This window comes from Hypanus sabinus, chromosome 2, assembly GCF_030144855.1.
Source record: "Hypanus sabinus isolate sHypSab1 chromosome 2, sHypSab1.hap1, whole genome shotgun sequence".
Taxonomy (NCBI): domain Eukaryota; kingdom Metazoa; phylum Chordata; class Chondrichthyes; order Myliobatiformes; family Dasyatidae; genus Hypanus; species Hypanus sabinus.
Genome location: NC_082707.1, coordinates 114,417,749 through 114,439,100, shown reverse-complemented (window position 1 = coordinate 114,439,100; position 21,352 = coordinate 114,417,749). Strand labels below are relative to the sequence as shown.

At 40.5% G+C, this 21,352-nt stretch overlaps 1 protein-coding gene across 1 annotated transcript in view; it reads right to left on the bottom strand.

Moving 5' to 3' along the window:
- Nucleotides 1-21,352, bottom strand: part of sptbn5 (spectrin, beta, non-erythrocytic 5) — a 311,695-nt gene that overhangs the window by 240,438 nt on the left and 49,905 nt on the right. The window contains exons 18-24 of the mRNA XM_059987546.1: nucleotides 18,696-18,947; nucleotides 12,617-12,904; nucleotides 11,654-11,888; nucleotides 10,817-10,956; nucleotides 4,574-4,673; nucleotides 3,438-3,608; nucleotides 317-481 (exon numbers count right to left, since the gene is read on the bottom strand). Coding sequence (XP_059843529.1) covers nucleotides 317-481; nucleotides 3,438-3,608; nucleotides 4,574-4,673; nucleotides 10,817-10,956; nucleotides 11,654-11,888; nucleotides 12,617-12,904; nucleotides 18,696-18,947 — 1,351 coding nt within the window. The remainder of the gene's footprint in view (nucleotides 1-316; nucleotides 482-3,437; nucleotides 3,609-4,573; nucleotides 4,674-10,816; nucleotides 10,957-11,653; nucleotides 11,889-12,616; nucleotides 12,905-18,695; nucleotides 18,948-21,352) is intronic.

Genomic DNA, 21,352 nt, shown 5'->3' with positions numbered 1-21,352 from the left:
TTCTGTCTTCTAACTACTTTGACTTAAAAAAAGTCAAATCTACATCCCTAAAGCTCTCGGGGGATCTTATACATACTCCACCTTCCCAAGTACACACTGAAGATAATGCCATTGCCAAGATAAGTCCTGGAAGGCAAGCTCCACAATGCTGATCCTCCAGCTGTTTTACATCAATGGATGGAAACACCTTACTTGTCATAACCATAGCACAGGTTTATTCTGTCCATCCAATGTCTAATATTGCCCATGAGTACTGTACCGTGCTCTGATGTAAAATACCATTGCATATTCTGGGTAAAAGAACAAGTGTTCTCACCTGCAGCAACTCCATGAGCTGCTCCTGCTGCCCAGCTTGTCTCATTTTATCTCCACGTTCTCCCATTTTATTGAGGAGCTCTTCCCACTTCCTGACCAGCACTACAAGTTGGGATTTGATAACATCCCTGGCATAATGCTTCTCGTTGATGAGACTGTTTCCTGTCTAATGATGCAAACACAAAGGATACATTAACATCATGCAATGCAACATCCATGTTTATCAGTATCTCAATCACAAGAGACAGAATATATTTCAACGTTCATCACCCTACACCGTCTGCTTTCGGTTATTCTATTCTTAATGTGAAATGAAGATACAAACACATTATATTGAGAAGGGTTTGGTTACCTAATCCACAATTGTATTTATACCAATAACAAAAAGGGGAAGTTATAGGAACAATTAAGAAGACAAAAGGAAAATAGAAAATTGAATATAATTCATTAATTTGAAAGATTGTTTCATCAAAGCTCCGAAGACAAGGGTACCCAGAGAAATCCCTAGCCAGGCAGCATTCCTCTGGAAAGATGAGATGAGCAAAGTATGATCCTGGGTGTCAACACCTCTTGCCCAACAGTGATGCAATTACAAAGGCACGCTTCAGCTATATTCCATTAGGAGTTTTAGGAGAATTTGTATGTCACCAAGGGCTCTCACAAATTTCTACAAATGTACCATGGAGAGCATTCTAACTGGTTGCATCACTGTCTGGTATGGAGAGGTCACTGCACAGGATAAGAAACGGCCTTAGAGGTTGTAAACTCAGCCAGCTCCACCATAGGCCTCCCCACCATCCAGAATATCTTCAAAAGGCATTGCTCCAGAAAGGCAGCATCTATCATGAAGGACCCACACTGATGCACCATCAATAACTCTCGGAGACGTGAGGCGAGAAATAGGCTTTTATTGGCTGGAAGAAAGGACAAGCAGCAAGTGACCACCACACAACATCCTGGAGACTGAGGCCGGGGCTGTGCCTCCAATCGTCTTTATACTGGGGTCCGTGGGAGGAGCCACAGGAGCAGTCAGTGGGGGGGGGGGCGTGTCTAGACAGGTATATGTAGTTCACCACACACACCACCCAGAACATTACCTCTTCTCAGAGAGGAGATACGGCAGCCTGAAGGCACACTGTAGTTTTAGCTGTAGGAACTAACATTTAGGACAGCTTCTTCCCCTCTGCCATCAGATTTCTGAATGGACAACAAACCCATGAACACTACCTCAGTATTTTGTTTAAGAGTCCACTAGACAGGTATATGGAGGAATTTAAGGTGGGGGGTTATATGGGAGGCAGGGTTTGAGGGTCAGCACAACATTGTGGGCTGAAGGGCCTGTAATATGCTGTACTATTCTATGTTCTATATTCTCTTTTTGTACTATTATTTAATCTTTAAATATACATATTTCTTCTTGCAATTTATAGAATATATTATATATTACACTGTACAACAATTTCATGACATACATCAATAATGAATCGGCTTCTGACATGTTATGTGCAATGTACATCGAAGAGAGAGGGAGGGAGGGAGAGAGAGAGAGAGGAGAGGGGGAGAGAGAGAGGATCACATTACATGCTCAGTGGCTAAACTTGGGGAATAAAAGACAGAAGGGAGAAACCTATAACAACACACACAAAATGTTGGAGAACTCAGCAGGTCAGGTGGCATTTATGGAAATGAATAAACAATCGGTTTCAGCCCAAGACGCTTCATCAGGACCAGAAAGGAAGGAGGAAATCGCCAGAATAAAAATGGTGGGTGGGTGGGGAGAGATAGGAGGATAACTAGAAGGTGATAGGTGAAGCCAGGTGGGTGGGTGGTAAAGGTGAAGGACTAGAGCGGAAGGAATCTGAAAGGAGAGGAGAGTGGACCATAGGAGAAAGGGAAGGAGGAGGGGACCCAGGAGGAGGTGATAGGCAGGTGAGAAGAGGTAAGAGGCCAGAGTGGGGAATAGAAGACGGGGAGGGGAGGGAATTTTTTTTAACCTGATATTCATGCCATCAGGTTGGAGGATACCCAGATGGAATATAAGGTGTTTCTCCTCCATTGAGGGTGGTCTCATCTTGGCACAACAGGAAGACATGGATCAACATGTCGGAATGGGAATGGGAATTAAAGTACTTGGCCATTGGGAAGTTCTGCTTTCGGCAGATGGAGTGAAGATGCTCGACAAAACAGTCCCCCGGTTTACAACTGGTCTCACCAGTGTAGAGGAGGCCACTTCAGGAGACTTGTAGGTGAAGTGTTGCCTCACCAGGGTCAACTGTTTGGGGCCCTGAATGGTGGTGAGTTTAAAACCTATGACATCTCACCCTCATTAATCTACCTGTTACAGAAGCCACTGCACATGAAAGTGACCACCACACAACCCTTGTGAAAACAGGGTTCCCTTTTCATACCAAGAGAGCTCCCATAATTTTGTATAGCTCTACATGCTTTAAACGTAGAATAGATGTGCATATTAAGACTGGTACCTTTTCAAAATCAATCTATACAGTGGAATTGGATTCTACCTAATGGGCTACACACATGCTGAATGAGATAAAGAAGAATGCAATAGACAGGTGAGACTAAAACTCTACTGTATTTCTAAGGAAGTAGCAGCTTGTTTCTTCCAGTGTTGTCTACTACATTCATTGTTCACAATGTGCTCTCCTCTACTTTGGAGATGGTGGACCACCTAAGTTCTCTCTGCAAGGTTCACTCAATTCTCTGTTGATTCCTACTTAATTTCTCCATCCCATTGCCTCCCTACTCAACAGAATTTTGGAAGAACCTTTACCAGAGCTACTGCAGCAGTGAAAGAAAGTAGCTGACCATCATCTGCTCAAGGGCAATTGGATGTGTCCAATGCCCACGTTCCCTTGATAAATACAAAATCATTAAAAAAAACAAGCTTCATCTGAAAACATTTCAGTAATGGTAATAGAAGACATTTGTACATTTATGTCAGTAATTTAATGGGTCCTTTATGTTTCTGAACTTAACCCTCAATGTCACAGTTAGTTCTATCATTAAATATGGTCCAGATTGCTGAGAGCCTGTTCTTCATTGCTCTGAATCGATGATTGCTCATGGCCTTGGGCTATAGTTTAAGGGATCGTCTACCATACCTGCTTCCACTCCTCCACTCGGACCTGGTTTGCCATCACCTCCTTCTCCATGGCTTCATGCCGCTTCAGCTTCTGAAGGATATTTGTGGGGTCTCGGTACGATTCATCTGAGGCAATCTCATACTTCTCATCAATCCACATCAGTAGTTCAGCTGCATCTCTGTTAAATTCCTAGAGAAGAGTGGATATCCACCTTGGTCATTATGTATACCGAGTTCTCAGCTCTGTACCTCAGGAAACATACATTAGCCTGGTCCTTATGTTTGTGTCAATTAAGAACGTATTATCAGGTTTAATCCATCCCTTTTCTTACTCTGAGCTATTCCTTCCCCACAGAAACTGGGCCATTAACTTTCTCCTCAATATTCAGATAGCATAAGGGTAATTTTTATTTCTTTCCCTACCAAACTTGAACAGCAGGACCTCCTTGCTCTGGCAGAGGCCCTAATATTATCTTCAGTGTTCTACCAGATCTTCAGCTTAGCTTAACAATATGTACAAATCAAATATTTTGGCTGCAAAGATGCACCCAGTACTCTAGCTGGAGAGTTCCAGTCCCCAAAAAAATGCATCTGATAAAGCTGGTGCGTGTTCAATTTCCAGCTGTGCCCAAAGTTTAATCCAATCATGCCACTAATGACCAGTACTTCAGGGATTAGGGATATAATATCTGGATTTCAAAGTATATAGGATTACTGGTGCCTAGAGTTGCTCCCAGTTCTGTTAGCATAGCCGTAACTGTGCTTTGTACAAACTCATTAGACAACAAATCCTTTTTACCGTATACTGCTAACCTGCTACTGCATGGGTAAGTAACCCTTGTCTGTCTATCCACACCACTGGCACCCAGTATTTAGTCGTACAACATTTGCCACAGATGGAATGGATGGTGTGATTGTCAAACCAACACCTGTGAGAGCGGTTCTGCACTTATTGACATCGGGCCTGTGGCTCTGAAAGGGAAATCTAACCTGTAAACCATACCTGTCCAGGAAGTGACTTCCAACTTCTGAAATGAATCTCAAAGGCAGACTTAATCTTAGTGGTCTCGTTGAAAGGGTTCAGTGTTGTAAAGGTGCCCAGAAACGAGGTGAAACACCATGGGATGTCTTTCCTGTGTAACTGTGAACACAAACCTGCAGCTTCAATGACTCTGTTAGCCTACTCCTCCGATAGTCTCTGCTCTGTTTGAGTTCGTTCCATTTGTCAATGATGAGAAAAACCCTCTTCTGGATCCTGGAGATAGAAAGAAATATTCTAACCCTGAATTTCAGAGCATGACCACAAACCCACACCATCATAACAAACTGATCGTTCACCTCAGTGTCTGCACTCAAAATATCTACTTGGTTTGTCTCCAGAACGGAGGTTCCAGACCACGCTTCCAGACTCAGCTAATGCCTCTGAATACTCAGCTATTTCCTCAGGATCTACCTTCTGTCCAGAAGATAAAAAAGGCAAAATTGACACGCTGCAAAGACACGCATTGTGAAGAAAGGAAAATTTCTGCTGTTTTGTAATCAACACTAGAAATGAACATGTAACAGAAGAAGAGATGAGTGATGTGTTGGGGTGTGGTCATGCAGCTACCAATGCTAATCTATAAATCATGGCAAACAATGACAAATTAATTGGATTGTAAGCAAGAGATTTCTTGATGCGGGAGTATTTTAATGGGAGAGCTTCTGGATGTAATGTAGTAGATAAGTTCTCAGGACTATCCTCTTGCTGAACTGCATTTTGAGGAGATTACTTCCAATTCAATCACTGGGGTAAGATCAATGGATGGTAATTTATGAACAATATACTGTCATCTCCTGAGCCAATTTCTATTGCTATGAAGGCTAGATGGTAAAATGGGCCCAATAAAAATCCTATCTAAGGATCAAGAAAGCCAGCTGCAGTCAGTCTCAATGCGGGTGAAATTGTGTTTGCATGAATCATTACATTATACCTCTACATCGATTTGATCATTCGGCATCACCACCAATTTGTGATCACCCATTTCAGTTGTTTTTTTACCACTGACTTGAGAGAGAACAAAGATAAAGGACAGATCATTGCTGAGCATCAATTATGTCAACTAGGTGAGTCGTAGCCACCATTCAGGATAAAGCATGATGATCCTTCTTTTTTTAAAATATATATTTGCTTTATTGCCGGATTTAAATGAACATATGCTGTTAATGGGTGGTGATTTCAATTGTTGTTTAAATCCTTTGATTGACAAGAGTTCACCCAATCAGTGGCTTCCAAGCCATTCTGCATCACTTATTAACTCTTTTTAAATTGATTTTGGCCTGGTTGAAGTTTGGAATTTGGAGACATTTACATCCTAATGATAGAGATTATTCTTTTTTTTTCACATGTTCACCAAAAATATTTGAGAATCGATTACTTTATAGTTGATTCCCAATTTTTGTCCAAAGTCCAAAAATGTGAATATGATGCTATAGCTCTCCCGGATCATGCGCCTTTAAGTGTAGCTTCTGAATTGAATTATGTCACTATTGCAAATTTGCCTTGGCATTTTCCAATTTATTACAGTAATAAATTGTTTGTAATTGTTTGTAATTTATTACAAAGTTCGGACTTTATTAAATTTATTGAGACTCAGATAAAAGATTTTTTCTTTTTAATAATACGGGAGATGTGTCAAAATTGATTATATGGGATATATTTAAAGCCTATTTGCATGGTCAGATAATCTCCTATTCAGCTAAGCTTAAGAAACAGACAAAAACAGAATCAGATAAGATTTCCAAACAAATTAAAGACTTGGATAATATTTATGCAATCTCTCCTAACATTGACTTATTCAAACAAAGAGTTGAACTCCAATCACAATATAATTTATTATTAACTTACCTTATTGAAAAAAATTTGCTTAAATTGAAAAGTTAATTTTATGTGTTTGGAGATAAAATAATAAGCTATTAGCATCTCAATTAAAAACTAAATGACAAATCTTAAAAATTCATAAGGGAGATAGTAGTTTAGCATGTAATTACGAAGAAATTAATAAAAGTTTTCAAGATTTTTATATTGAACTTTAAAAATCTCAGTTTCCAGTTGATTCCTTTAAAATGAATGCCTTTTTACAAAAGATTGATTTTCCTCGAATTTTTGTTGAAGATCAACAAACCCTTGATGCTCCTATTATTGAAAGCAAAATTCAGAAAGCTATTCTCTCAATGCAGTCTGGTAAAGCTCCTGGACTGGATGGTTATTCTGTAGGATTTTATAAAAAATTGGAAAAATTGCTCTCTCCATATATGTTGGAAACACTTAGATTCTTTTTTGATAGGAGAGTTACCTCCCACATTTTATGAAGCTTCTATTTTTTTAATTCTTAAGAAAGATAAAGTTTCTACTGACTGTGCTTCATGTAGACCTATTTCATTATTAAATGTGGATGCTAAAATTCTCTCGAAAATAATGGCTAATTGGCTGGAGGATATTATAGCTAAAATTATCTCTCAAGACCAAACAGGTTTGTAAAGGGCCGTTATTCTTTCTCTGATGTTCAGAGACTGTTAAATGTTATATATTCATCCTTTTCTAAGTCTCCCCAATGTGTTGTCTCTCTTGATGCTGAAAAGGCATTTGACAGAGTTGAGTGGAAATATTTATTTAATGTTTTAGAGAATTTTGGCTTTGGTATTAGTTTTAATAAGTGGATTAGAATTATATATAAAAGCCCTGTTGCTACTGTTATTACTGACAATTGCAGATCTCCTTTTTCTCAGCTTTCATGGGGTACGAGACAAGGATGTCCATTAAGTCCTTTGTTATTTAATTTGGTGCTGGAACCCTTGGCCATCGCACTTCGTGAAGCTAAAGATATTCATGGAATTCTCATAAATGGGACTGTTCATAAGATTTCTCATTATGCTGATGATCTCTTAGTTTATATTTTGAATCCTGAAGAATCAATTCCTAGTTTAATGAAACGATTCAACGATTTTGGAAAGATTTCAGGATATAAAATAAATCTACATAAGAGTGAATTATTTCCCCTAAATGATTCTGCTTCTATATATGATGACATTCCTTTTAGAGTTACAGACTCATATATCAGTATTATTATCAGTAAAAATCATAAGACCTTTATGAAGCTAATTTGGTTCCTTTAGTGGATTGTATGAAGCAATTATTTTATAGATGGAATCCACTTACACTTTCATTAGTCAGCCGAATTCATGCAATTAAAATGATGATTTTACCAAAATTTTTATATGTATTTTAAAATATCTCTATGTTTTTAACTAAGAAATTTTTCGATCAGGTTGATTCTATAATTTCATCTTTTGTTTGGAAAAATAAAAGACCAAGAATTGCTAAATATCATTTACAAAAATTAAAAAAGATGGAGGTCTTGCTTTGCCTAATTTAAGAATGTATTATTGGGCTGTCAATATACGTTATATGTGTTTTTGGTTATATTGGGCTGATAGAGATGAATGACCACCTTGGGCTGATTTGGAATTGAATGCTGTGAAACAGTTTCACTTAACCTCATTATTAGGAGCTTCTTTACCTGTACAACTGGCCAAAATTACTAACTTAAATTCATATCCTGTGATTAAGCAGTCATTATTACGAATTTGGTTCCAGTTTCATAACTTTTTTAATCTTAAAATATTTAAACTTTTTAGTTTAATTTATCAAAATTATTTATTTAAACCTTTATTAAGTGATCCTACCTTTCTTTTTTGGAGGAATAAAGGGATTTATTCCTTCATGGATCTGTTCCAGGATGGCTGATTGATATCTTTTGAGAAATTGGTAACTAAATACTCTCTCTCATATTCACATTTCATGCAATATCTTCAAGTCAGACAGTTCTTATAAAAATACTTAAGTGATTTTCCATATATACAGGTTTCTGACCTGTTAGATATTATTTTAAAAATGAACCCTTCAGTGAAGGGTTTTATTGGGAAAATTTGTAATTTATTGTTACAACAGCACAATTACCTTTCACTTAAGATTAAGCAAGATTGGGAAAGAGAGCTTAACATGACCCTGATAACAGAAGATTGGTTGCGGATTTTGAATTTGGTTAACTCTTCTTCGATCTGTGTCAATTTTTTTAAGTGGATTTGAGTTGGAAGATTGATATTTTGTCTCTATGGAAGCTTGTATGATGAGTAGCTTCAGGGTTGTGCTCCCAATGGTTTTTTTCGTTTGTTTTTTTTTTTCAGTTAGTAGGATTTTATTTTAGTTAGTAGGGGTTCTTTTTTTTCCTTCATTTTCTTTAAAAAAATACTCTTTCTTTCTAAATCTTTTTATTATTATTAGTAATATGGACAGAATACAAATGATATATGAATAAAGAAATTACAAACATACAAATTCCATTACAGATGAAAAAAAACAGTTACAATATAAATGAGTTTACCAAGACATAAACCATACAATATATGTATGAACATGGTAAGTCTAAATATTTCATAATATATGATATAAAAAAAACAGAAAAAAGAAAGAAAAATAATAAAAAAATATAATGCAAAATTAGCTAATCTACTAATCTAATAACTAATAAAGAAGAAAAAAGAAGCAAAAAAAGGGGAAAAAAAGAGAAAAAAAAGGGGGCTGTTTATAATATCTCACAAGAATAAATATTCATCAATGCCGTCACTTCCGGTCCTCTCAACATACATAAGCTAAAAGCTGGGAAATCAAATAAACTTGGAACAGGGTCATATTACGTCATATGAAAATGTTGAATAAATGGTCTTCATAACTTTTCAAATTTAATAGAAGTCTCAAAAACACCACTTCTAATTTTTTCTAAATTTAAACATGTTTGGAAAACTAAGGGATTACTAAGATTTTCTGATTTATTTTTGGACAATTGTTTTATGTCTTTTGAGCAATTATCCAACAAATATAACTTGCCTAGATTTCATTTTTTTAGATATTTACAGAGTAGACATTTTTTAAGTTCTGTACTCCCTACGTTTCCAAATTATGTGCCTTCAGATATTTTGGAGTGTTTATTTGAATTAGACCCTTTTCAAAAAGGGCTTATTTCAAAACTTTATAATATAATTATGAAGATACATTCAGAGCCCCTTTATAAGACCAAAAAGGATTGGGAAAGAGAGCTTAACCTTATTATTTCTAGTGAGAATTGGGATAGAATTCTTCAATTAGTTAATACATCATCGATATGTGCCAAACATTCATTAATACAATTTAAGGTCGTACATAGGGCCCATATGTCCAAGGATAAATTAGCTCATTTTTACTCTTATATTAGTCCTATTTGTGATAGATGTCAATCTGAAATCACGTCTTTAACTCATATGTTTTGGTCTTGTTCATTTTTGGAAAAATATTGGAAAGATATTTTTGATATTATTTCTGCGGTTTTGAATATTGATTTACAACCTCATCCTATTACCGCAATTTTTGGTTTACCAATGTTAGACTCACTGCATTTATCTTCTTCAGCCCGTCGAATGATTGCATTTCTAACTCTGATGGCTAGAAGATCTATATTGTTGAATTGGAAGGAAATCAATCCTCCCACTGTATTTAATTGGTTCTCTCAAAAAAATACTCTTAACACTTTATTTTCTCTTATTATTATTGACATATTGCTTAGCTTTGTTAATAAGTTATTTGCTAATTTAATTCTTTATTGTATATAATGACATAGTGACTTAATGTATCTTTTTTCTTAATCTTCAATAATAATTAATAAGAAAATTTTAAAATGAAATGAAAGGATAAAGCAGATGAGTCCCAGCCACCATTCAGCAAATGATGGAGAAACTAAATTTTTCCACGATATCTGCAAATGCCTGCTATCGTTCATTGTCACAGATCCCAGGGGAATTCCAGGGATTCTCAAGGTCACAGGATCACCAGAGAAATGCAACATATAGAGTCAAAGAGTCATGGAAAAGTACAGAACCGAGACAGGCCCTTCAGCCCATTACTCTCCATGTCAAGCCATTTAAACTCCCTATTCCCATCGAACTGCACAGGGACCACAGACATATGGAACAAAAATAACTGAAGTAGGGTAAATCATAATAGTATCATGAGTTTAATTGTAGGTCCATTTGACTCAACATGCAGAAAACTTCTTCAGTTAAATTAGGGCTTGGGAAGGAATGAGGACAGATTAAGGGATGACACAACAAAGAAAGCCTATCTCTCTGGTCCACTGGGTGGTTCCAGTGTTCCTGAGTTTTATTTCTAATCTCTTTCTGTGTTTCATCATTTTTTAACTCAAACTGCAGGGATCTTAGATTATCAAAAAAAAAGGAACCAGCTACTTGGTAAAATATATCAATTACACAATGGAACAGAAAGTGTGAAAAGGAGGTGACTGCAGTGGCTAAACTGCTGATACGTACGTTTTGTTGGCATAATTGTTGCTCTGGTTGAGTTTGGATGCTCTGTCCTGCAGCCCCTGAATCCTCAGGTCTGTCAGCTTCAGCACATTCTCAAAGTCTACTTGTCTCTTTAGTAGGCTGTTCACAGAATCCACAGAGTCCTTTGAAAATAATTCAAACCATTACAGTTTGCAAAGCTCCCTCACGTCAACATTCCCTGTCAACAACTGAGCGTAAAGAGGGTTGCAGCTTCAAGTCTCACTCAGGTAATTAAACCCAGTAACATGAGACTCCAGGCATCCAGCTGAGAGCTGGTGTTGTTGGAAATGCCTTCCTTGAGGCATTAAACCAAGACCTCGCCTTCTCTCGGCTGGATGGAAAAGGTCTAATGGCCACAATATTAAGAAGGACAGGGAGTTACGGCTAGTCTTTATTCCTCATTGTCTCCCTAGATTATGGACACTCCATAGATATGAATGAGTGACTGTGAGGAAGGTATGGTGGATGGGAATGGATTTTCCAGCTGCTGCTGGTCCGTGAGCATCTTCTGCCGGGTGGGAGTGGATTTCTGAGGTCTTCTTTGGACCTTGCACCTTGGAGCAATTTATCTATAAATGCTTGTAAAGTGTTTCAAATGTTTATATTTTTTCCAAATTATCAAATGCAAATTTGGGCACTGCTCCCTGAGTTTCCATCCAGATCATTGGCACTAAAAATGGCCACAGGACAGAACCTCTTGTGACAACCATTACTGTGAGAACCTGACCTTCATTTCCAATTCTTTACTTCTCTTCAGAACTCAATCAATTGTGTGCCATACCTTTGCCCTAATCCTGTGCACAAAACAAGAGACATTACCCCAAGATCATTGATCTTCAGTAAGGCTTCATGACCAGACAGAGTTGCGTCAATGCGATCTGCCTCTCGGTTAAACTGCTGCAGCTCTAGTCCTCCTTGCAGTTTGGCATTGCGTTCTTTCCAGGCCTCATCCAGCTCCACCTGTATGTCTATCGTTTTCTGCAATAATCGAGAAATGTCGCTGGTGCAGCTCCTCTTTAGCACTCGATTGCCCAGGTCATTCAGCTCCTTGAACCTTCGGCAGATAAAAAATATACATTACCTCCAGGAAATGTTTCCTCTCCATCACTCCAGGTACCCTCCACAATCCACCTCACTCTTCCAATTCTACTCTCACTTCCTTGTACAAAACTTAGATAATCCAGCACTTTGTTCTTCCGATCATAATGATGCCAAGATGTGGTATCCATCAAACTCATGGCTCCGACGTTGTTTTCAGGGTCAAAGGGATGGTTTTGGGGACAGAGCAAAGAGATGGGTATTAGATCAGGTTTTAGGGACAGGGATGTGAGGGAGTTAGAGGTCTAACCATGAAGACCAGGTAACATTGATGTGGGACTAAGGACATTTGTGATCGGATGCCAGGCCAGTAGACCATGAGGGCCCCCCCCCACCCCTCCCCAACCATGACCCCCAGCTTGGGAGAGTTGTTGGCAGATTCTGGGATTGGAGTTCCATGCAGGACCACTGACCCCCTAGATACACGAGTTCAAAGCCAGTGATTTTCATCCAGGGTCCTCATTCATCCCTGTCGGAGAGTCCAGTAGTCGATAATGAAGATCGAAGCCTGAAAGTTGAGCAGAAGTTGGGAAGCTGGGGTCCGAGGGCCAGACCACTGAGTCTGCAAGTCTGCTGAGGTAGTCAAAGGAAAGCACAGTCATGGTGCTGAGGACAGGACCGCAGTGGAGCGCAGCAAGTGTCACACAGTGAGCCAACGGGATCTCAGAATACTCGGAGTTTCACCTGGTTTTGTTTGCGTTGATCTCCAGCAGCAGCTCAGCATGCTCTGTCAGAAGGTTTTCAGCAGAACCCACGTCAAATCCCATCTCCTTGTTGTACAGCCTGTCTTTCACATTGTTAGCCCACAGAAGCAGCTCCTTGCTTTCCTGGTTGTAACGCTGTAACTCACGGGCTTCTCTGAGAAGCTGATTCCTCCTTGCAGCCTGTATCTTCACCCTTTTCAATAATATTTCCACCTCCTGCACCTGCACCCTGATTGTAGCACTCTCTCCGGGACTGGCATCCTGGACTCTGCAAGCACAAACACCGTGGCAGCAGAAAATGAGCCATCACCCATTAGTAATGAGTACCATGGTGAGAATAATCACCAAATTAATCACCTTCACCAAATGTAAACCAAATCACTTTCAGAGTTTGTCTAATGCCAGCTGCAGTACTGTGCAAAAGTCATAGGCACATGTATACAGTGCATAGCCAGGGTACCTACAACTCTCCACAGTACTGTAGTAATGTTATGAATTGCACTGTACTGCTGTCAAATTTCATGACAAATATGAGTGAGAAGAATTGGGTACAGAGTAGGGTTCTTGCACAGTCAGCACTGAGCGGCCTGGATCATCCTCACTGACAGAATCGGCCAGCTCCTCAAGGATAGATCTGCTTGAGTGCGATTCTGACAAGAGGGCACCAACATGCACAAGGAACCTAGTTGATTTCTTTCTCATCAACCTAACAGGTGCAGATGTCTCTATCAGTAACAATACTTTTATGAGTGAGTGTGGAACTCTGTCCATGGAGAGAAAATCTCTTCACCACCCTGACAATGTTGTCCATTGTGTTGTGTGGCTTCATTGTCATGCTAGGTGACCTACCTCAGAGAAGGTCAGTGGCTCACAAATGGGCTTTTTATAATTTATTCAAGGGCTTTTCAGGCTAGGCCAGGATTTAATTGTTCATCTTTAACTACTCTTGAGAGAGTGTTGGTGAGCTGCTGTCCCTGAGGAGAGGCACTACTCACGTACTCCCTGAGGAGAGGCACTACTCACGTAGTCCCTGAGGAGTGGCACTACTCACGTACTCCCCGAGGAGAGGCACTACTCACGTAGTCCCCGAGGAGTGGCACTACTCACGTACTCCCTGAGGAGAGGCACTACTCACGTAGTCCCTGAGGAGTGGCACTACTCACGTACTCCCCGAGGAGAGGCACTACTCACGTAGTCCCCGAGGAGAGGCACTACTCACGTACTCCCCGAGGAGAGGCACTACTCACGTAGTCCCTGAGGAGTGGCACTGCACGTCCACTCTGCTGTAAGGGAGGAAATTCCAGAAATTTCGGCCCTTTCAAAATTGGGATCGTGCTTTGGCTCCCCTTGTCCTTCGAGCTGATAGAGGTCATGGGTTTGGAAGGTGGTGAGTAGCTATCATGCATCCTGCAGATGGTAGAGATTGCAGCTGCCGTGCCTGTGGAGTGAGTGAAGGGTTACGTCCCGGATGTGGTTAAGCTTTCTGAGTGCTGTTGGAGCTGCACTCAGGTCTTCCTATACTCCCCTGACTCACGCCTTGTGATGATGGTCAGGCTTTGGGGAGTTGGGAGGTAAGTTACTCACCACAGGATTCTCAACCTCTGAGATGCTCTTGTAGCCCACTGTGTATAGGGTGACTCCAGTTCAAATTCTGGTCAATGGTATGAGGATGTTGATATTGTGGGATTTGGTGATAGTAGTGCCATTGAATGTCAGGGAGCAGTAGATGGATGTTGTCTTATGAGATGTCATTGTTGCCCAGCACTTGCGAGCTGTCAATGTTACTTGCTACCAATCAGCCGAGGCTTGGATAATCTCCAAGCCTTGCAGCATTTGGATGTAGAAGGCTTTATTATCTCAGGGGACATGAATAGTGATGAGCATTGTGCAGGCTTCAGCAAACAGTCCCCCTTCCAAACTTACAACTGAAGGAAGGCCATTGATGAAGCAGCTGAAGATGGGTTGTCCTAGCTCATCTCCCTGAGGAGCTTCTTCAGTGCTAACGGGCTCCTGAATTGGCTGCATTGATGACGGGCTTTGTGACTCACTTTTGGGAACTACAGTTCTGAATATTATTTGCTTACTTTTGTCGTTTGCATGATTTCTTTCCCCTGCACCTTGGGTGTTTGATACTCGCCTTATTTTTATTGTGATTCTTTGTTTTGTGGCTGCCTGTAAAGAGATGAACCTCAAGGTTGTATCTTGTATACATACCTTGAATACAAATGTACTTTGTACTCCTGTGGCTGAGTTGATCGACCTCCAGCCAGCACAACCATCTTCCTATGTGCCATCCAACCAGAGGACTTTGATTGGCTTCAGCACTCCTTGATATCACACTCAATCAAATGTCAAGAATTGTTACCCTCCCTTTACCTCGGGTGCTTAGCTCTTTAATCTGTGTTTGGAACCCAGTCTGTAACAAGGTCAGGATTTGAGTTCAGTGAGCAAGCTGTCAGCAGAAGACTTGCATTTCATCTTATACCTCATTTTACCATTCCATCGAGCCAGAGGACCAACCCCATTCAATGCAATAGCAATATCAACAGTACTACCCACCAGAGCTAAATATGAACTGGACTTCTTCAATGTTAAATAACGAAAGTCGTATACAATTGTCAGACCAAATTAAAGCTCAGTGGTCTGCCATATCCACCTGCAAACAGTTAAAGACAGTTAAAGTGCAAACTGGAGGGAAAAACTTAGTGTGTCCCCACATACAACAACAACCTGGGAGTGAACTAGATGAGGCTGATGCATTGACACCTTTCTTCAGCCAGAGTTCCTGAGTGGATGTTTGATCAATCTCCTCCCAAGCTTTCACACAGCACAAAAGCTAGCCTTCAGTCAGTTCGATGCATTTCCCCCTGCCATTAAGAAACAGCTGAAGGGACTAGTTACAGAAAACACTACAAGGTCAGTCTACATCCCATTTCTAGAATTAACAGTACTTCTGACCAAGCTGTTCCAGTACAACTACAGTAAGTGTGAAACATTGTTCAGCTGTAGTCTTTCCACAAAAATGAATCCAATTTGGCGCATGGCTGCTGCACTTAAGTCATTGTGGCATTTACACACCTTTCACACTGAGGCTTGGCTTGGGTTTTGCCAGTAACACCAGATCCAGATCTCATTACACCCTTGGTCCCAACAGGAACTAAAGAGATGGGGTAAAAATGATTGTTCTTGACAGCATTTGGCAGAGTGTGGTATTAAGGACCTTTTACCAAATTTTAGTCAACGGGAATATAGACAGAAATGTTCCACTAGCAGGATGTAACTGAACAAAGGAAGCTAGTTGTGTTTGTGATAGCTCAATTATTTCAGCCTTTTTCATCCAGAAGTACATTTTGCCCAGATATCTTTTTCCTTTTTCTCCTTAGTGATCTCTCTGTCCTAATGCTGTTTGGTCATCTTCAGAGAAGACTCTGCAGTGCACAAAGTCCATTCATGGCTCAGTTAGCATGACACCTTTAGAGATCGGGCATCAGAGTCCAGAATTCAGTTTGGCACTGTCTGAAAGGAGCTTGTACATCCTTCCTGTGAATGCACAGGTCTCCTCCAGGTGCTCCAGTTTCCTCCCGCACTCCAAAGACGTACCGGTTAGTAGGTTAATTGGTCATTGTAAACTGTCCTGTGATTAGGCTCGGGTTTAAATAGGTGAGGTGCTGGGTGGCATAACTCATTGGGCCAGAAGGGCCTGTTCTGAACTATATCTCAAATAAAATAAATAATTACTGAGTTAGTGAAATAATCTTTGCCACCTTGTAGCAAGACTAAGGTAAACTTCAGCAGGGGATGATATGGTGTCAGGAAGACTAAATGACTGAGGTTGGCTTGCTACTCAGTGGAATTATCACCACTGACCAGAAGCCACCAGTGATATCCTGGTATCACCACTGAGAACCATATAACAATTACTGCACAGAAACAGGCCATCTCAGCCCTTCTAGTCCATGCCAAACGCTTACTCTCACCTAGTCCCACCAACCTGCACTCAGCCCATAACTCTCCATTCCTTTCCTGTCCATATACTTGTCCAATTTTACTTTAAGTGACAATATCGAACCTGCCTCTACCACTTCTACTTGGAAGCTCGCTCCACACAGCTACCACTTTCTGAGTAAAGAAATTTCCCCTCATGTTACCCTTAAACTTTTGCCCCCTAACCCTCAACTCATGTCCTCTTGTTTGAATCTCCCCTGCTCTCAATGGAAAAAGCCTATCCACGTCAACTCTATCTATCCCCCTCATAATTTTAAATACCTCTATCAAGTCCCCCCTCAACCTTCTACGCTCCAAAGAATAAAGACCTAACTTGTTCAACCTTTCTCTGTAACTTAGGTGCTGAAACCCAGGTAACATTCTAGTAAATCTCCTCTGTACTCTCTCTATTTTGTTGACAACTTTCCTATAATTCGGTGACCAGAACTGTACACAATTCTCCAAATTTGGCCTCACCAATGCCTTGTACAATTTGAACATTACATCCCAACTCCTATACTCAATACTCTGATTTATAAAGGCCAACATACCAAAAGCTTTCTTCACTACCCTATCCACATGAGATTCCACCTTCAGGGAACTATGCACCATTATTCCTAGATCACTCTGTTCTATTGCATTCTTTAATGCCCTACCATTCACCATGAATGTCCTATTTGGATTATTCCTACCAAAATGTAGCACTTCACACTTATCAGCATTAAACTCCATCTGTCATCTTTCAGCCCACTCTTCTAACTGGCCTAAATCTCTCTGCAAGCTTTGAAAACCTACTTCCTTATCCACAACGCCACCTACCTTAGTATCATCTGTATACTTACTAATCCAATTTACCACCCCATCATTCAGATCATTAATGTATATGATAACAACATTGGACCCAGTACAGATCCCTGAGGCACACCACTAGTCACCGGCCTCCAACCTGACAAACGGTTATCCACCACTACTCCCTGGCATCTCCCATCCAGACACTGTTAAATCCATTTTACTACTTCAATATTGGTACCTAACGTTTGAACCTTGCTAACTAACCTTCCGTGAGGAACGGAAGCAGTATCAGAAATAGCCTGGTATCTCCACTGACCAGAAACCTATTGACTTACTGGCTTATTGCAGCACAGGGGAGATTCCCATCTGATCTCTTCTGGTCTTCAGCGGAAGAGAGCCTCCAGTGCAATATTTCTCTGTAACTTGTACATTTAATCTCTCACAGATGCCCATCATTAACCATTTGATTCTGCTGGCATTCCGGTGGCTACTGGGACATCTTAGGCATGCACATAAATCCTGAGTGCCTGGTAGAAACCTATTCAGTTACGGGGAGATCATGCAAACGCCACAGAGACAGCATCTGATATCAGGATTGAACCTAGTGGTTAGAGTTGTGAGTCAACAGTACTATCTATTGTGCCATTATGCTGTCCTGCTTAACAGCCACATAATTCTGGAGGAGTTCAGAGGTTGGGTATTCTGTGGAAAGTGGAAAGTAACTCACCATCCAATTCCCTAAAGGCGTCTCACCATCTGTGAGGTACTTCAGATGCTCAAGGAGAAATAAACACTTAACTGGGCATGTCTGACAGCAATTGCACTCAGGAGGTTTGACACTACCGAGGACAAGTTATCTTCCTTGGCTGGCAGTGAATCCACCTTTCTACATATTCACTCCCTCCACCAGAGGACCATGATTTCAGTGCATGTAGGTCTTCACCAGTATCCTAAACCCATCCCCTGTACCGTACACATCTGCACGTTTCTGGATGTGAATGTCACTCTGATTGGTTGAGCTAAGCGCATTGTAAACTGGCCTGCTCTGATAATGTTTAAGATAATAGAAAGGAACCTTTCCTTTTCACTCGGTCTTTGTTTTACCTCCCCTGTAGATTTGGAAAGTCGAAAAAGATTTCCTCAGATCTAACTGCCCTGTGTATAATGCTAGCTTTGAGTATCCAAACCTAAGCATTGCAATCTTCAACATAAAAATCTCGTCATTTTGAAAAAGGAAACGTGATGGAGAAGGAAAATGCAGCAAAAAACCAGAAGTTACATACGAGTCAACCATTTTGCTCAGGTATTGGATTCTGGCCTCCAGTGACTCGATTTCCCGGTCAGAGACCACTTGCATACTCCTCGCACTGTCCTTTGCCACCAGATTTTTGCTTGTATCAGGAATGGACAGCAAGGTGAGTTTGTCTTGCAGCAGTGCTGATGTATCCTGGCACTTCTGGAGAAATGATGTGACATCAGCTGTACCAATCAGTTCCTTTTCCTTCTCCTCCTTCAATTTCAACATTACAGACCACCTGGAAACAGATCACAAGGATACTTTAAGGTTTAAGTCAAGATCCTTTCACTGTGGCTGTTTAAGTAAGCCAATGTTAGTTAAATAATAATGAAGAACAGACTTCCGTTTATTGATTACAGCCCAGCGTTTAATATAATTGTACCCTCAGTTCTAATCAACAAGCTCTTTCTACCTCTCTCAGCAATTGGATCCTTGATTTCCTCATTGAGAAATCAGAGTCTGTGCGAATCAGAGATAACATTTCCTCCTGGCTAGCAATCAACACTGGCGCACCTCAAGGATGTGTGTTTAGTCTACTGCTCTACTCTCTCGCTATACCAGGGGTTCCTATCCTTTTTTATACCATGGACCTCTACTATTAACTAAAGGGTCCGTGGACCCCAGGTTGGGAACCCTAAATGCGGTTAGGCACAGCTCAAATGGCATCTATAAATTTGCCAATGACACAACTATTGTTGGCAGAATTTCAGATGGTGACAGGGAGACGTACAGGAGTGAGGTAGGTCAACTGGTTGAATGCTGTTGAAACAACATCAGTAAAACTAAGGAATCCATTGTGGACTTCAGGAAGGGTAAGTCAAAGGAACACACACCAGTCCTCGTCAGCAGTTTTAAATTCTTGGGTGTCAATATCTCTGAAGATCTATTCTGAGCCCAACATATTGGTGCAATTACAAAGAAGACATGACTGTGGCTATATTTATTAAGTGTTCAAGGAGACTTGATATGTCATCAAAGGCTTCTGCAAATTTTTACAGATGTACCATGGACAGCATTCTAACTGGGTGCATCACCGTCTGGCATGAAGAGGTCACTGTACAGGATTTGGAAAAAAGTTGCAACCTCAGCCAGCTCTATCATGGACACTAGCCTCCCCAGCATCAAGCACAGATTCAAAAAGCGATACCTCAAAGAGGTGGCATTCATCAGTAAGGACCTCTGTTGCCCAGGACATGCCCTCTTCTCATTGTGCCCATCAAGACTGAGGTACAGGAGCCCGAAGACACACACTTAGTGTTTTAGAAACTATGTATTTCACCTATATAATTTATTTATTTATTGTTGTAATTTATAGTTCTTTTTATGCATTGCACATACTGTTGCCACGAAACAGCATATTTCATGACTAAACATATTTTCAATTCTGATTTTGATAATAAAAACAATATTTGGAAGTATTTTCATGCTGTCATACCAACCAGTGAGATAGTTCTGAAATGTCCTGTATGTTGTAAAGTAGTGGTGGGCGAACTGTGCACAGTAAGAGCCCATAAACGGTATTGGCATAGATCGCTATTGGTTTATTATCATCACAGGCACCAAGAAACGGTGAAAAGCTTGTCTTGAATACTGTTCACACAGATCAAGTCATCAGACAGTGCTTTGAGACAGAATAAGTGAAACAATAACAGTACAGAATAAAGTTCAAAAGTACGTATATGTTGTCATACACAACCCTGATATTCATTTTCTTGTGGGCATTCACAGAAAGCACAAGAAACACAATAGAGTCAGAGAAAGTCACTCTCCACCCAGCAGAGTGGACAACAAACAGTATGCAAAACAAACTAACTTTGCAAATACAAAAACAAATAGGAAAAAGTAACAATAATATTAATAATAAATAAATAAGCTGTATGTATTAAGAACGTGATATGAGGAGTCCTTGAAAGTGAGTCCAGTTCAGTGATGGGCAATTGAAGTTATTCCCTCTGGTTGAGGTGTAGTAAATGTTCCTGAACCTGATGGTGCAGGTCCTGAGGTTCCTGTACCTTCTTCCTGAAGGCAGCAGCAAGAAGAGAGCGTGGCCTGGATGGTGGAGGTCCCTGATAACGAATGCTGCCTTTCTGTGACAGCACTTGATGGTGAAGGCTTTATCCATAACGCACTGGGCTATATCCACTACTTTTTGTTGATGTATAGTATTTAAAACAACCAAAAAAGTGAATGAAAAAATGCAAGATCATAATGAGGTAGATTGCGAGGCCAAGAGCCTGTTTTATCGTCCAATAGATTCATTCAAGAGTCTGGTGATAAAGGAGTAGAAGCTGTCCTTGAAAGTGCTTTCAGGCTTTTGTATCTTCTGCCCAATGGGAGAGGGGAAAAAAGAGGATGTGCAGACAGAGTGGGGTCTAATTATGTTGTATGCTTTACTGAGGCAGTGATACGTAAAGACAGAGTCCACAGAGGGGAGGCTGGTTCCCGTGATGTGCTGAGCTTGCCCATAACTCTCTGCACTTCCTTGTGGTCACATGCAGAACAGTTGCTATGCCAAGCCGTTATGTATCCTGACAGCAACACACACACGTAATTCTGGAGGAACTCAGCAGGCCAGGCATCATCTATGGAAAAGAGTACAGCCAACGTTTCCAGTCCAAAGCATCAACTGTTTACTGTCAGCAC